Source organism: Monodon monoceros, unplaced genomic scaffold (assembly GCF_005190385.1).
Source record: "Monodon monoceros isolate NGI ecotype Baffin Bay Population unplaced genomic scaffold, NGI_Narwhal_1 Super_Scaffold_20, whole genome shotgun sequence".
Lineage (NCBI taxonomy): Eukaryota > Metazoa > Chordata > Mammalia > Artiodactyla > Monodontidae > Monodon > Monodon monoceros.
Genome location: NW_021703777.1, coordinates 72,226,453 through 72,242,478, shown reverse-complemented (window position 1 = coordinate 72,242,478; position 16,026 = coordinate 72,226,453). Strand labels below are relative to the sequence as shown.

The 16,026-nt window shown below is 41.8% G+C and overlaps 1 protein-coding gene across 25 annotated transcripts in view; it reads right to left on the bottom strand.

The window, feature by feature from the left end:
- The window catches only part of APBB2 (amyloid beta precursor protein binding family B member 2), a 374,271-nt gene that overhangs the window by 134,886 nt on the left and 223,359 nt on the right, over positions 1-16,026 (bottom strand). The window contains exon 1 of one of the 25 annotated variants that reach the window (XM_029235030.1): positions 4,358-5,011. The exons of the other annotated variants lie outside the window; for them this stretch is intronic. Within the exon in view, the coding sequence (XP_029090863.1) occupies positions 4,358-4,448 (91 nt within the window). The 5' untranslated portion in view covers positions 4,449-5,011. Of the gene's footprint in view, positions 1-4,357; positions 5,012-16,026 lie in introns of those variants that run through there. 25 annotated transcript variants of the gene reach the window in all.

Below are 16,026 nucleotides of genomic sequence, written 5' to 3'. Positions count from 1 at the left end.
TACATGTACTGCATTTGCGATGTACCGCAAACATCTCACGCACAGTAAGTGTGCAATGTAAGTTTTCTGAAGGTAAGTGGATATAGCTGGGAGTGGCTCCCTTTTCTCATATCTCATCCTCTGAAACTGCAGAGGCTACGGAGATAACACCAATATGAATGAGAGCTACAGGAAAGCGGAGGACAAAGAAGGAAAGGAGGAAGAAAGGAAGGGAGCTAGGGAGGAAGGGAGGGAGGGAGGGAAAATGAGGCTGTGGCCTGTAGCACTAAGCTGCCTGCCTCCTGAGTCCCAGCTGAGTTCTACCTTGCACTCACATCCAAAAAGAAAGTAGAATCACAGTTTGCTAGTTTTTATTTACCCTCAAATGTACTGGTTACCCACTAGGCCATAAATCCCAGGCAATATGCTAAAATTATTTTCCTACTAGAAAAATGCTCCTGAAGCATTAGGGGTTTCTTATCTGCAGGGTGTCTGGGAAGGATTCCAAATTTATTATGCTACAGAAATAGGTTTCTTTTTCCTCGTCTCAAAATCTAAGCCTCTTACTTGTGAAAACTCTGATTCATACAAAGTTTTTGTTCTGGGTTAGTTCCATTTCCTTCTTTCTAGATCTACTGGTAGTTAGGGTCCATCTGTAAATGACGGTCAATCTGTTCTTGAATTCTGATACGTTCTAAGCGTCTTCCTCCTCAACTCTCCCCATTACTTCCTCTCTGAAAGAAATTACTATAACCTAAAGGCCTTTTGAGAGAAGACTCTGCTCAGCACACACAAATGATCCTTAGATCTCAGAAGTGGGTACAGAGGAATACTCTTTGGAAGCAAATGAATCAGATGCTGTGTCAAAGTCTTCCTTGTTGTAGGCAAATAGGCAGAGATCAGTGGGGACAAGTGTATGACTACGTGGAAACTTCACCCAACATAGTTGTTTATGTTTCCTTCCTTGTAGAAACAAACTTTGTGTGTCTTCCTGTGTCACAGGTGCACTCTGATAAATGAACTGAGAGCAATTATCCCTCCCTTAGAAAATATTACAGTGGAAAGTACCTAACCATGGAGCCAGGACCGGAGAGGAGTTGAGTAAAATAAAACACTGTATTTTTGTTTTGTTTTGTTTTGTTTTATTCTCCTTGGAGAAACAAACAGCATAAGTTACTTTTAAAAGGAAGAGTGCATTTTCAGTGTATATTTTCCACGGGATTTTTTTCTTTAAGGGTAATAACTATTTTTTTCTTCCACTTTCTGCTTTGATGACTAATTCATTAAAAACACATATATTCTACTCTGCTGACAGAGCAAAAATTGCAAATTTTCTTATTGTGAATAAAGGCTACTTGCACTTGGCCCAAATTCCAACTGGCCACCCTGGGAAAGTTGACCTCTTTCATGGCCACTGGGTCTGTCTGAGAAACACATTTATAAGAACTGAATTGGTTAGCGAGTCCTAAAAAAAAAAAGCCACAATTTGATTCACCTTACCAATCAAAAAGATCTGATTCAACAAACACTTGCAATGCTGTATTTTTCACTGAACAAAATTATATAAAAGTATATCCAGGGCTTCCCTGGTGGCGCAGTGGTTAAGAATCCGCCTGCCAATGCAGGAGACAGGGGTTCAAGCCCTGGTCCGGGAAGATCCCACATGCCGCGGAGCAACTAAGCACGTGCACCACAACTACTGAGCCTGCGCTCTAGAGCCCGTGAGCCACAACTACTGAGCCCACGTGCCACAACTACTGAAGCCCACGAGCCTAGAGCCAGTGCTCTGCAACAAGAGAAGCCACCGCAATGAGAAGCCCGCACACCACAACGAAGAGTAGTCCCTGCTCACCACAACTAGAGAAAGCCTGCACATGGCAACAAAGACCCAATGCAGCCAAAAATAAATAAATAAAATAAATACATTTTTTCAAAAGTATATCCATCAATAAAAATAAGATATCATTTTTTTTCAAAACAAGTAAATAATATACACCCTATAACCCAGCAATACTAAGTGTAGAGCTCACACCTCCTCACATCATTCCACTAGAGGATCCAAGCCAGGGTGTCCCCTGTGAGATTATGTACGGTGCTGGGGAAAGGGGCACACCCTGGGAGCCCACCATTCTACAAGGGGAAAGGGAAACACCAGAGTGCCATGTGGCAGTTAGAAACAATGCATTAAATGTCCACCCAGCCTTATGGATAGATCTCTAAAACAAAGCACATGGGGAAAAAACATCCTTTAAATAAATTAAGAAAACACACACAAAAAACAATAATGTACATCGCAGGTACACTTCTGAACAGAAAGTTACACATTAAACACATTAGGATCGTTGCCCATGGGTGGAGAGAATAGGAGTGAGGTAAGGGAATAAAACAGGAGGTAATTAAGTAAGAATATAAAACAAGATGTTTTATATGGACCAGTGATGAAAATACATCATGAATTGTGGCCTATGATTAACTCAACTGTCTGCAACGGAGGTCCAAATCGAACTCACTTTTTCACATTTACATATTTTCCTTAACAATAAAAACACTAATTTTGAAAAATCATCAAATATAATAGCCACTGTTTAGGTAGCTACTGAAGTGGCCCAGGGCTCTGAAAAGGCCAAAGTTCCAGCGCTATGATGTCCAATATGGTAGCCACTAGCCACGTGGGGCTACTGAGCACAGGAAATGTGGTTAGTCCAAGTGACGATGTGCTGCCAGTGTAACACACACTGAACCTGGAAAACTCAGCACAATAAAAAGAATATAAATATCTTATTAATAATTTTTATACAGATTATATGTCAAAATGATAATATTTTATATTTTTAAGATGAGATTGTTTATTTACTTAATTTTATTTGGTTGTGCCGGGTCTTAGTTGTGACAGGAAGCCTCCTTAGCTGTGGCTCACCAGCTCCTTAGTTGTGGCATGTGAACTCTTAGTTGTGGCATGCATGTGGGATCTAGTTCCCTGACCAGGGATTGAACCCAGGCCCCTTGCATTGGGAGCACAGAGTCTTAACCACTGTGCCACCAGGGAAGTCCCAATATTTCAGATATACTGGGTTAAATAGTAAGATACACGATTAAAATTAATTTCACCTGTTTTTTTAACCTTATTTTAATGTGGTTATTAGAATATTTACTATTACATATGTGGTTCACATTGTATTTCTAGTGGATGGCACTGCTCTGGAGACCTCCAGTAAGCCAGGGGTACAAGAGGGATCCTTTCTATAAAAATTTCTTTGGAGCCTCAAACTGGAAGGTCCTGAAAAACATAATATGGCTCCCTGACTGGAAGGATATAAAAGCGGTTCAGGATTAAATATTAAAATTCTAGGTCAGGAATTGCCAACAATTTTGAACCACTCACAACCTTCCACTGCTTTCATTTTAAAACGTCTCTAGGATTAATGCTGCTCTTCAGAAATTTAAGCCCAGTCCTCTAAACTAAAGGAAAAGAAATTTCTACTACAATTTATTCCAAAGCTATGGTTTGAAATAATAAGATATAGTTGGAAAAGCCCGATATAATTTATCAATATAGTTGCACAAATATATGATTTAAGCATCCACTCCTGGGAGGTGCTTTTTTAAAATCAAAATGACCTTGGCAGTAACAATTTAGAGATTATGTATTCAGTAATCCCCCCTCTCTCCCTTGCTCGTTTTCTCTCTCTGACATGTGTGGTCCTTTGTCACATGTGGACTATTTTTTCCTGCACTCTTTTTTGTGGACCAATGGCCACCTATTAAAGGCCTCTAGGCTCCTTTATGACAAGACCATAGCGTTTTTACCCTTGTATCCCTGGCACTGAGTACAATGCTCAGCACATAATGGATGGTCAATAACTACCCATCAAATTAACCAGAAGTGAGTGTTTCTAGAGGGGCAGGCTGAGATGTTTGGGGAGGAATAGAGTCAGATAGCTTATTTTCTTGAGATTGCTTAAAAAAAATTATGGAAAAGTACCAAATACTCAACAATGTTTCCAGTTCATCAACACCGGCATCCACATTGCTTACTTGAAGTGCTTGCCACGTGTCAGGCACTGTTCTAAGCGCCTTACGTTTATCCATTCACTTACTCCTTATGAGAACCTTTTTAAGGTTGGTGTTATCTTATCGCCATTTTATAGATGATGCTTAGAGAGGGTAAGTCACTGACTCTTGGTTCCCAGAGCTAGTAACAGCAGAACTGGGATTCAAGGCAGGCAGCCGCACACCAGAACCCTCGCTCCCGGGTACCTGTTAATCAATACACAAAACTAACTATTTCAGGAAATGGATCTGGAGCGGTATAGCGCTCTCATACTCACGGCCTCCAACGCCAACAGACTGCATGAGTCCAAGCTCTCAAGAGCCTCACCTGGATTCGAAAGTGGCTCATAGTCAATTACGGTGACTACACGGCTCCTGCTAATCATACTGCAGCTGGTAATCTCCCAGAGAACACCCATTTCAACCACTCCCTGTTCTTGTTCCTGCACAAAAGAAATCGACCTCCTTTAGCATGGCAGTGCATCCAATCAATGCCCCCTTCGATGCCTTCCGCGCCCTCTGCCCTCTCACTCCCTTATGCCCCTTCCAGTCCAGGCCAGGTGCGTACTCAGTGTCTCGCAACAAGCCATACATTTCTGCATCCCTGTGCCTTTGCTTGTGCTGTTTCCCTGCACTGGAATCCCCTTCTTCTCCATTGCCTCCACACTAAAACCTGGTCATCCTTCAAGGGTGGGTTCCTCCAAGAGACTTTTCCTAATCACCCATTTTTTAAATTAACCATTTCCTCCCTGTACGACCACCTCCCTTTAGAGATCATTTGGGACAATTTTCTACTTAGGGTAAAACAAAGAATGTTGCCCACCATCCAGTTCTACAAGGATTAAGTCATTAGCCACTGCAGTTGCTGCCTGAAACAGTACACCCTGAAAGGAATTCAAGACGAAAACAGGATAACGCACTCCGTGCTTTGGAAAAAACAGGCCGCTTAGATGGTTAGAGACATCTCAGGGGAAAAAAAACAATTTGGGGGGGGGGGTGCTGTGTCTCACGGCTTTCGGGATCCAGTTCCCTGACCGGGGACTGAACCCAGGGCCACAGCGGTGAAAGTGCCGAGTCCTAACCCCTGGACCACCAGGGAAGTCCCAAAAAACAATTTTTTTAATGAACCCCGATTCTTGCATCTTCCCATACATAAGCACTAAAAGCATTAACTGAAATATCTGATCCTCGTGACTAGCAGTAACCTTTTACTGAGATGTATGCTTGACTGCGCGTACTCCCCTGCCAAAACCATACGTACACTCAAGAGCTAGCTGAGAGGCTGTCTCCCGGCCTATTATTCACTAAGACCTGGAGTAAAATTCAACTGACAGCTCTTACGCTGTGGATTTTCTTTCAGTCGACGTTAGCATTATAGTTTCCAGTGTGAGACACGCATCTCCCTCAGCTCCTGAAGGCCAGAGTCAAGGATCATATGTGTGTGGGATCCACAAAGGATGCCGTTGAGAGAGAAAGTGGAATGTGAGGTGGATGCTACTTTTCATAGGGCCCCTACACAACCACATTTTTAAGCTCAGAATTTATTATACAGGCAACAAAATGCTATCGAAAGTTTTGAGCAGGAGACTCCATGTTTTGAGAATATTATTACTGACAAGACAGAAAATAGATGAGATAGCATTGTATGTATTAATGCAAAATTTATGTATTATAACACATGTTCAAAAATTACATATCAGTAATAGATGTGAAAATAGAGCCCAAATAACACATAATTACCAATTCTCCATCCCTATTTAGTTTTGCTATCAATATAAATCAGTGATTAAAAACGCAATCACTGGCCATTTGAAAGAGTCTTTCTTCCCAGCGTGTAACTGTTGCCATGACAACATGACTTCCGGCTGTATCTCTGTGAACAAGCTTACGTTTAAAAGGAGAGGATGAGGATCAATCAGTTTAAATAAAGAATACATTGACCAATTTTGAAATGTAAGGAAATGTGTCTCAACCAAGGTTACCCAATATAATCTCTTTAAATCCCCGTAAGTAATAGAACCAGGCTGGGTGTTTTTAATCAATAAAATCATGCTTTAGCATCTATATTCTTTACATATAATAATAACATGCACCTAAGTTCTACACACTAGTCCTGTAATTAGTGAGGAATTTTTCAAAACATATCTTGCTCTTACACTTACTGGTATTATCCTAAATCTTCCTTTCAGAGGTCACCCGTCTTTCTTCTGTCTCATCCCTTCTGAAGGATGTACTCTCATTAGGAACTGATTCTTTGATTCCAAGGAGATGGGATGGGGGTGCAGGGTGCCTCCAAATTATCTAAATGTTGGACATCTTGCACGACTATACAAATCAATTTGAAATTCTGTGAGAACTAGTAATTATTTGTGAATAAGAACCACAAACAATAAAAAGCTGACTAAAAGTTTATAAATAGAATCAATTTTCTTATTTTTTAACACGCACTGGATTTTCGATGAACACTATTAGAAAGTCTGTTGAGATCAATAAATCTAATCTTAAAATTTTTTAAAAAATAAACCATTTTCACCTCTCCTTACCTCTCTTTTTGTGCCAAAGGCATTTAAACTAACTGCATTTGGATTTTTGTTTGTTTGAAGACTGAAGGTGGCCTCCTGCATCCAGCTTACTTCAGTAATGGTCTTGCCCAGAGGACTAGAGTGACATATAATGTTATCCCTAGAGATTCCCTAGCCTCGGGCTAGACTCAGAGTGGTCCCTACCTCTAGGGGACATTTGAAAATGTATGGGAGTGTTTGGGATTCTCACAATGGGTGGAGGCACCACTGGTGGGTGGGAGCCAGAGATGCTAAATGTCCTACAATGAGCAGGGCAGTCTAGCAAGGGTAAACAACTGTCCTGGTTTTCCTGGAACTCTTCTCATTTTATTTTATTTTAATATTTTTAAACTTTTTAATTTTATATTGGGGTATAGCCGATTAACAATGTTGTGATGGTTTCAGGTGCACAGCAAAGTGACTCAGCCACACATATACATGTATCCATTTTCCCCCAAACTCCCCTCCCATCCAGGCTGCCACATAATGTTGAGCAGAGTTCCCTGGGCTATACAGTAGGTCCTTGTTGGTTATCCATCTTAAATACAGCAGTGTGTACATCCCAAACTTCCTAACTATCCCTTCCTCCCACCCTTCCCCCCTCGTAACCATAAGTTCGTTCTCTGAGTCTGTTTTGTGAATGTAGAACTCTCTTGATTTTAGCACTGAAAGTCCTGAATCCTAGGAAACCTCCCAGTCCCAAGCAAACCATCACCTTAAGTCCGGCATAAATAAAGGTCTGTCACTGTCAAACATTGGAGAGCTCCCTCTCAAGGGTAGTAAGTATACATTTGCCCCTCTGTCCTCCAAGAATTCTCTATGGTTCCATAACTCACGAGTTCCTCACAAGGGTGAACTTTCAAACCAGCATTTCTGTGAATGATTCCTACATCAAAGGCTATGAAGTGTCTTCTCATGGCTCGGCATATTTCTATTGACTGAGAAACTCCAGTGAAACCTAACAAAGGGGAGCACAATTCTTCCTTAGGAGACTCAAACTCAGGAGGAAAGAAACATTTTAATCCTAAAATTCAAACAACATATTGAGAAACAGACCAGTGGCTTTCCGAACCTGCCTTCTCTTAACTTTGGTTTCCTTCATTAATTTTTTTTTAAAAATTTATTTTATTTTTGGCTGTGTTGGGTCTTTGTTGCTGTGCACGGGCTTTCTCTAGTTGTGGCGAGCGGGGGCTACTCTTCGTTGCGGTGCGCGGGCTTCTCATTGCGGTGGTTTCTCTTGCTGTAGAGCATGGGCTCCAGGCACGTGGGCTCAGTAGTTGTGGCACGTGGGCTCAGTAGCTGTGGCTCGCGGGCTCTAGAGCACAGGCTCAGTAGTTGTGGTGCATGGGCTTAGCTGCTCCGCGGCATGTGGGATCTTCCCAGACCAGGGCTCGAACCCGTGTCCCCTGCACTGGCAGGCGGACTCTTAAACAGTGCGCCACCAAGGAAGCCCCATTAATTTTTTTTACAAGTAATTTCCTCCGTTACTCTTAAGCTGAAAAGGCATTTTATACTACTGAGAACTATAAGAACTAGATTCTGTACTTACTCATTCAAATAAAGGACACAGTAATGGGGGTGAGAATCCCTAGGGATAACATTATACATCTTTATGCAGAAATACCAGACATTCTCTGTGGGAAAATGGTTAGGTCGGCCACTTTTTATTCTCTTTAAATTTCCTCATCCTGAGGCTATTAGATAACATAGCTGCTCAAGGATTCTACACTATTTTTCCTAGAAATGTTCTCCTTATATGGTCATCAAAGGAGTGCTGGTTTCTGTTTAGTAATGGTGCTTTGGAGGCCCAAAGGAGTTAATACGCCTAATTTAATACCAGAAAATGTTTCAATAGCAGGGGAAGAAAGTCTACCACATAACTGCTCCCTTTGACACCTTTCGGTTCTTTAATCTGACACCAGATTTTTATTTTGCATTAAAATTAGTAAATGTATTTGTGTAAGCAGATAGGGTAGGGGGTCCCCAGAGAAAGAGACCAGGCATGGCTTTCTTGACATAAGAGAAGCCATTTTTGGCCTAAGCCATTTTGTGATCTAAGCCTGGCCACAATGCTTGCCCTTGAACAGGTTTCAGTAATTAATGATCTTAAGGGAAGTGAGGGAATGCAGGAACAAAGGAAAAGCAGTCGAGAAACAATAGTTCAGCATAAACCACAGTCCCAGTTCCTCCTCAAGAGAAATAAATAACATCTGATACATACCTCTGAGCTCTGCAGGAAGTAAGGGCTCTACCTAGGTGGAGGATGGAATGATGGTATTGACCTTTTCTGACCCTCGTGAATTCAATCAAGTAAAGCCTGGACTCTGTCAACCTTTGCCCCAAGTCTATGCTGAATTCTCCTCTGCTCAAGCCCCTTCATGAATGTGCACGTACCCTTAGCTAAACACGTCCCCAGTTTTGCTGTTCCAGGAGACACTGCTTTGGGAAAGGTCCCTGGTGTTCCCCTTACTTGCTGCAAGTCATAAATCCTTCTCCTGATTTTTGGCTTGGTTGTGTCTTTTGGCTCAACACCCATCAAGGGGCAAACCCAGTTTTGTGGGTAACATTCCCCCAAATTCTTGGTCTAGATTTAACCATTGATGCAGACGTGAAAAGGCTATATACTGCATAACAAATCTTTTCATATTCACATTCAAGTTTTCATTTAACTTCAGTTAATATTTTTATGGATAAATCAGTTTATGAGAACAGTGACCAAAGAAAACAAAAAGATAATATTTGGTTTCAATATCTAAAAATGAACAAAAGCTCTCTCAACAAAAAGTAAAACTTCCAAAAACTAAATCTAGAGCTATAAAATAAATTGTAGACTGTTTTGTTTTAGCATGCTTGCTTTGTAAAGGATCCATTCAAATATTCCCTAATGCAGTTATTTTGTCCAATTCTGTATATTTTAAGCCACCCAGTAATTTTCAAAAACTCCTCAACAGTGAAGAGGAAGGGTCTAGAATAAGCCACAGTGGCACAGAAATAATTTTGAGCTGAAGGCATTTGAGTTCTTGAAATCCCTTATCTGCCTAAAAGCAGAGCCTCCCAAGAGAACTCAGCCGTTGTAAGTTCCTTCCCTGGGAGCAACTCTCATCCCTCTGGGAGATGAGAAGTCTACACCCAAACAGACTGTCATCAAACTATTATGTCTCCTATCTATTCCCCTAAGAGCCCAATCTTTCAAAAATCATTTTTTTTCCAGAGTTTCCTTTCTCCCCTCTTCTAAAGTCATTTGTTCTCCCAGAAGTACCCTCTGTCCCTCCCCATCCTCTATTAAGACTGTATATTAAGCCCCAAAGTCTCACAGCCTCTTTGAGTCACATTTCTTTGTGAACTCTCATAAGTAAGTATGTAATTAAATCTTTTTTTTTCTCCTGCTAATCTGTCTTATGTCTGTTTAATTTGCAGGCCCCAAACACTGAATCTAAAAAGATAGAGAAAAAGTTTTTCCTCTCTGGCAAATACAGGAACTCTGTCATTCACTCACTCATTCATTCATTCATCAATTCATTCAGTGAACAGCTGCCAGGCGCGAGGCTGTGGGCTAGGTATTGGGACCTAGCAGTAAACATCCACCATTGGCCTCATGAAGCTTGCAGTCCACAGGGAAAGAGCGGCATCTAGTTTTTAATTTCAAATTACACTGAGTATTATGAGAAAAGTAGAGTGTTATGGGAGTTTTAACCCTTGTTAATATAGTTGGTGCCTACTAGACTAAGTTCTTTAAGGGTAAGGACAGAGTCTAATTCACTCAGTGCTTATCCCCAGGGCTATCTAATATCCAGCACTACCGTAGGCACTTAATAAGAATTTGTTGAATGAATTCCACTGCCTTAAATCTTGTACTCTAAAATAAACATTTCTGGGTAGCCTATATCGGCAATCACAGTATTTGCTGAGAAACAGTGGTATGCATAGTACTATCTTAGACATTAGATTCTTTCCTTCTCATAGAGAACAGATACCTTTGAATGACATATACCCTTTACCCCAAATGTGTGAGATATTCTCCAGTTCCCCACTAGAACTACTAACCACCTTTCCACCCCGCCTGGATGCTAAGAGCTAAATCCTTGGCAGATTAGGCCAATGAGAGGCTCAGCAGCGATAGGAGTGCTGGAGAAGAAAGAGTTCTGAGTACAAATTCCCCAGCTCCCTCTCTTCAAGAGCACAGTCAGGCTGAAAAAGGAGGGAAGGGGGCAGGGCACAACCTTTAAAAGAATGACATATCTGTTGAGGATATGACAAAAACTGGTTAGAACCAACTAGGTCCAAGATGGTGGAAGATTCGACTTCAGTAGACCTTGAGCCTCAGTATACACTCATTGTAATCCATCAGCAAGCTAAATGACACACCCACAGGCACCATGACAGTTCCGAGGCCGACCACAAAGGTCAAAAAGTTGGTAGTGGCCCAATTGCTGGAAATCTCCGCCCCTTCCCCAAGACAGTTGGAATAATCCTCCCACTCGTTAGCCAGTGAAATTACCCAGTCCATGGGATTTCCCTGGTGGCCCAGTGGTTAAGACTCCGCACTCCCAATGCACGGGTTTGATCCCTGGTCCGGGAACTAAGATCTCACGTGCTGCACGGCACGACCAAGAAACAGGAAAAAAAAAAAATTACCCAGCCCATAAAAACTAAGGACCCCACATTGCAGGGCCTCTTGCCTTCTGAGATGGCCCACACTCTGTCTGTGGAGTATTTTTCTCCCATGGCCACTCTCACTTTCCAAGAGGACCCCATGCCCTGGGGTCACTCTCGCCTTTTGAGACAGACCACATTCTGTCTATGAAATGTGTACCTCTTTAAATAAATCCACTTCTTACCTATCACACTGTCTCTCACTAAATTCTTTCTGCACTAAATTCTTTCTGCAACATAACGAACCTGAGCTTCATTAAGTCCTGAGAATAGGTGTGTAATCTCAATGAAAAGACAGTGAGTTCAAGTCCCAATCTGGGTTTTGGTTGGGTTCGAGTCCTGGCCTGTGGGTTCAAGTCCCATCTGAGTTGTGCAGTTTCAAGGCCTCCGCTCTCCTACACTTGCAGCTGCAAATCTGGTTCTGCCTGGATTCCAAGAACTTTCCCTCCACTTGGCCTTTTAGACCTGGACATGCTGATGAGAACCTGGCTGCCAACCCCAGAAGGCCACCCCTTGGAAATTCTTCTTAATCTTGCCCAAACATCTCTAAACAGTGCCTCCTTTAAACTCTCCTCACTGGAGTAATCATCTGGTTCCCCCTAGAACCCTGATTCATACAGAAATGTATAATGGTTGTATTCCTTTCCTAGGGCTGCCATAACAGAGTACCACAAACCAGGTGGCTTATGGCAACAGAAATTTCACAGTCCTGGAGCCTTGAAATTCAAAATCAATGTGTTGAGGGAGCCATGTTCCCAAGCCTCTATGGGCGAATCTTCCTCTGCCTCATCCAGCTTCTACCAGCCCCAGACGTCCCTTGGTTTGTGGCAGCATCACTCCGATCTCTGCCTCCATCTTCACATGGCTGCCTTCTTTCTGTGTCTGTGTGTCTCTGTCTCTGCATGGTATTCTCCCTGTGTGTCTGTTTCCAAATTTCCCTCTTCCTATAAGGGCAGATTTGATGACATCTGCAATGACCCTATTCCCAAATAAAATCACACTCAAATGTACAGTGTTAGGACTTCAGCGTATCTCTTTGGAGGACACAATTCAACCCATAACAATAGCTAATGTATTAGTGATAACTTCTACACCCAGAATTGTTTGAGGGCATGAAGAAATCCTCACCAATCTGGCCCAAAGGATCTAGCCCAGGGCCATGCCCACAGAAGGTGCAATAAATGTGTGCTTTAATAGACCCAACAAAACAGTAAATTGATAAATGAATGGCAAATACAGCTATTTAAAAAACAAAAAAAAAGAGCTTACATCTCCCTGTACATCTAGTTTTAGGCATATCTAATTCTAACATCTCCACAAAGTTCTGTCTAGAGAAGTAACCCTCTTTAACACATTCAGGGAACATCTACTGAACAACTCACTGCTTTGGGCTGGACTCTGAGATAAATTCTGAAGAGACAGATGTGAGTGAGCTATGGTCACTGCCTTCAAGGAACTCACATTCCAGTGAAGGCAAAACAACCCCAAATACAAATGCTGAGGGCGTCGTGCTCACTGCACAAGTGCTCAAGCATACATGTACCTTATTTTGGTGACTCAAGGCCATTACGCCAGTTGTCACCTGCTACAATGAGAGACACTAAACTCTTCACCTCTACCCCTGCTATCCAACATGCTCTCTGAGCACTTAAGATTTGTTCTGGGTTCCTGCCCCCTCCAACCTTGCCCCCATGATGAGCTATCACCTTGCTAATATTGGAAGGCTTGGCTCTATCAGCTTCTTCTTTCTCCTGATCCTTCCTTCCACCACCCAGCTCCCTTCTAACCCATTAAATCTAATCCCCTGTCTTCTATAAAGCCATATTAGAAACATGTCTAAATCAGAGTAAATAGGTTTGGAGCAAGGGCCTGGAGGCTCTTTTACGAAAATTTATTTGTTTATTTATTTTATTTATTTGTGGCTGTGTTGGGTCTTCGTTGCTGCGTGCGGGCTTTCTCTAGTTGTGGCGAGCAGGGCCTACTCTTCATTGCGGTGCACGGGCTTCTCGTTGCGGTGGCTTCTCTTGTTTAGGAGCACGGGCTCTAGGCGCGTGGGCTTCAGTAGTTGTGGCTCGTGGGCTCTAGAACACAGGCTCAGTAGTTGTGGTGCACAGGCTTAGTTGCTCTGCGGCATGTGGGATCTTCCCGGACCAGGGCTCGAACCCGTGTCCTCTGCTTTGGCAGGCGGATTCTTAACCACTGCACCACCAGGGAGGCCCGGGCCTGGAGGCTCTTAATAAGTGAAATGAAAGTGGTTCAGTATAGGGACAATGGGGCCTCTATTTCTGGCTTCTTAATAGGTTTTTGCCCTTGTTTCAGCTTCTCATCATTGATCTAGTTCTGCCCCTACCCCTCTCCACCAGGGTGGTTTTCTACGATGAGCAGTAATCACAACTAATTTTGTCCAATCACATGGTTTAATTATTGTCTGACTCCTGCAATAGAATTTCAGCTCCTTGCGGCTATAAATGGAGAAGGATATAACGGTGGATCTTTAGCATCTTGTACAATATTTGGTGTATGCTACATGTTGGTAATAAACGTATTCATCCTGTAACGTTTATGACTCCTGACTACTCCAGGCACCATACACTTTATGCCATGTAATCTTATGGTTGGCCTAGAAGGGAGGACATTATACCGTAAGGTCGCTTATACAGTGCCTAGAAACAACTTTCAGGTAAATAAGGGATTTGAATGCAGTAAGAAAAGAAAGAAACCCTACTTTCCGCTATATAAACCTCATTCTTTACAAAATAGACACATTCTTTACTTATTCTAGGGAATCTAATAAACACCTGCTTTCTCATTTAATCCAAACCAGTAAATTTAAGTTACTCAAAGGTTTTTGTTTTTTAATGAATTTTTATGCCTTCTTCTGAACAAAATTATTAGGAAAACTATCAGTAATAATAAGGTTTATGCAAACTCATGAAATATTAATAATGTTTAAGGCTATTTTTGCTTCATATAAAAGTTACTATTTCTCTCTATAAAATTCAGTGCTACAGAGTTAACAGTATATAGAAAATTTACTAAAGTTAGATTTTAATTCCAAATTATTTTTTAGATCTGGAAAAATCCAACAAATCCAAAACTTCCAGCTTCATAGTAGCAAGTTAAAAGCAATTTCAGAATGGTGCTTGTTTTAATTTTATGTGAACTGTATAATTTACTGTAACTAAATTAACATTAACGGGACTCACTAGGTATGAGAATGAACCAAGATGCTAATTCTTAATCTGACACCAGGTGGCAGACGTTTTAACATTAAAATTAGCTAAGGTATTCCTCTAAATCCTTTGATTCAGAGACTGCAGACCTTTGGGGATCACATTACTTACTATAGGAATTCCCAACTTCTAAAAAGCAGAAAAGTGTCTACATATTAAAGAGTGGTCCTAAAACCACTTACCAGTTGTGATCACAAAGCCTTTGACCGCTAACATACGTATTGAAGCTACCATGTGAGGGTCATTCTGTTAGGCAGTGGAGTCATGGATAGACTCAGCCTGGGGATCATGAGCTTCCAGTCTAGGGGTGGAGGTGACTATTAATCAGATATTCTTCATTCAAAGAACTAAAGAACTTAAAAATTTATTAGTGCTACAAACGAGAAGCCTTAGCCTTGCCAGTTTTCTTTACATACCTCACAGAAGAAACATGCCGGAAGACTTGCAATAGGGAAATATCCCAAATATCTCAAAATGCAAAGCACCTTGCTAGATGCTGAAAGGGCAGTGGCTCTCAACATGCAAGCATGAGGGTGTCTTTTATTATATTCTTAGTAAGTACTGATTAGGTAAAGACCTAAATTACAATGAAGTCAGTGTACTTTTAAAGAAACTTACGCGTTATTCATCTCAAGAGCATCTAAATACATTTGAAAAAGAGTCACACACATATAAATATACACTGGGTACAAACAGAAACGCAGACCCTGAAACATCTCCTTGTTCCCAGAGGTCTGAGGCCCACAGACTAGGAATTACCACAGTCTGTGACAGATAGAAAGATGACTGCCAGAAGACACTGGTTAGACGTTGTCCCTGACCTCAGGAACCTTCTTTCCAATGGAGATTTAACAAATCTCAAAACTAATGTACAAATGAGTTTCATATCAGAGTGTAAAACACAAACCCCGTGCTCCAGGGTGCAGGAGGGTGTGTTACAGTGATGCGGCCGATGATAAGAGGCTTCATGGCAGAAGCAGTGACAAAACAGTTCAGCCATTCTCACGTGAAGGTAAGAGATGTCCCTGTTTGTGCCCATAACCAAGCGCTGATATATATGAAGACGCAAGGGATGGGACTCAGAAATAGCCTATGGTTGCACTGTTTTCTCGATTTGGGGTAATTTGCCCACCAGTATGCCTTAACTGCCAAAGATGTGTGCTCAGACCGAAATTGGCAATTAGTCCATTGCTTCACCCCCAAATCAGGCAGCTCTGAGGCTGGGCTAAGCCATACAGATGAGTGAAGGACATTCTGCTCCTACTTGACACATCCACAGTCTCCATGCTGGGACAAAAACTAGCTTCTTATTTGGTAACAGTCACTCTTCAAGCTAAGGACGAGTCTACCCACCTGCGAGGTCATTTAGCAGTGGGCAGTCTGGAGAGGAAGCCTGAATACAAACCGCTATAGAGAAGCACTGCCTTGTCAGTGGTAAGATTCTACTACGGAAGAAGACATGGAGAAAATATTCAAACAGCTTTATACTTAAATAAGTATTTTTTTTAGAACTAGCAAGTATCACCAAATATGGGGGAGAGAAAAGCATG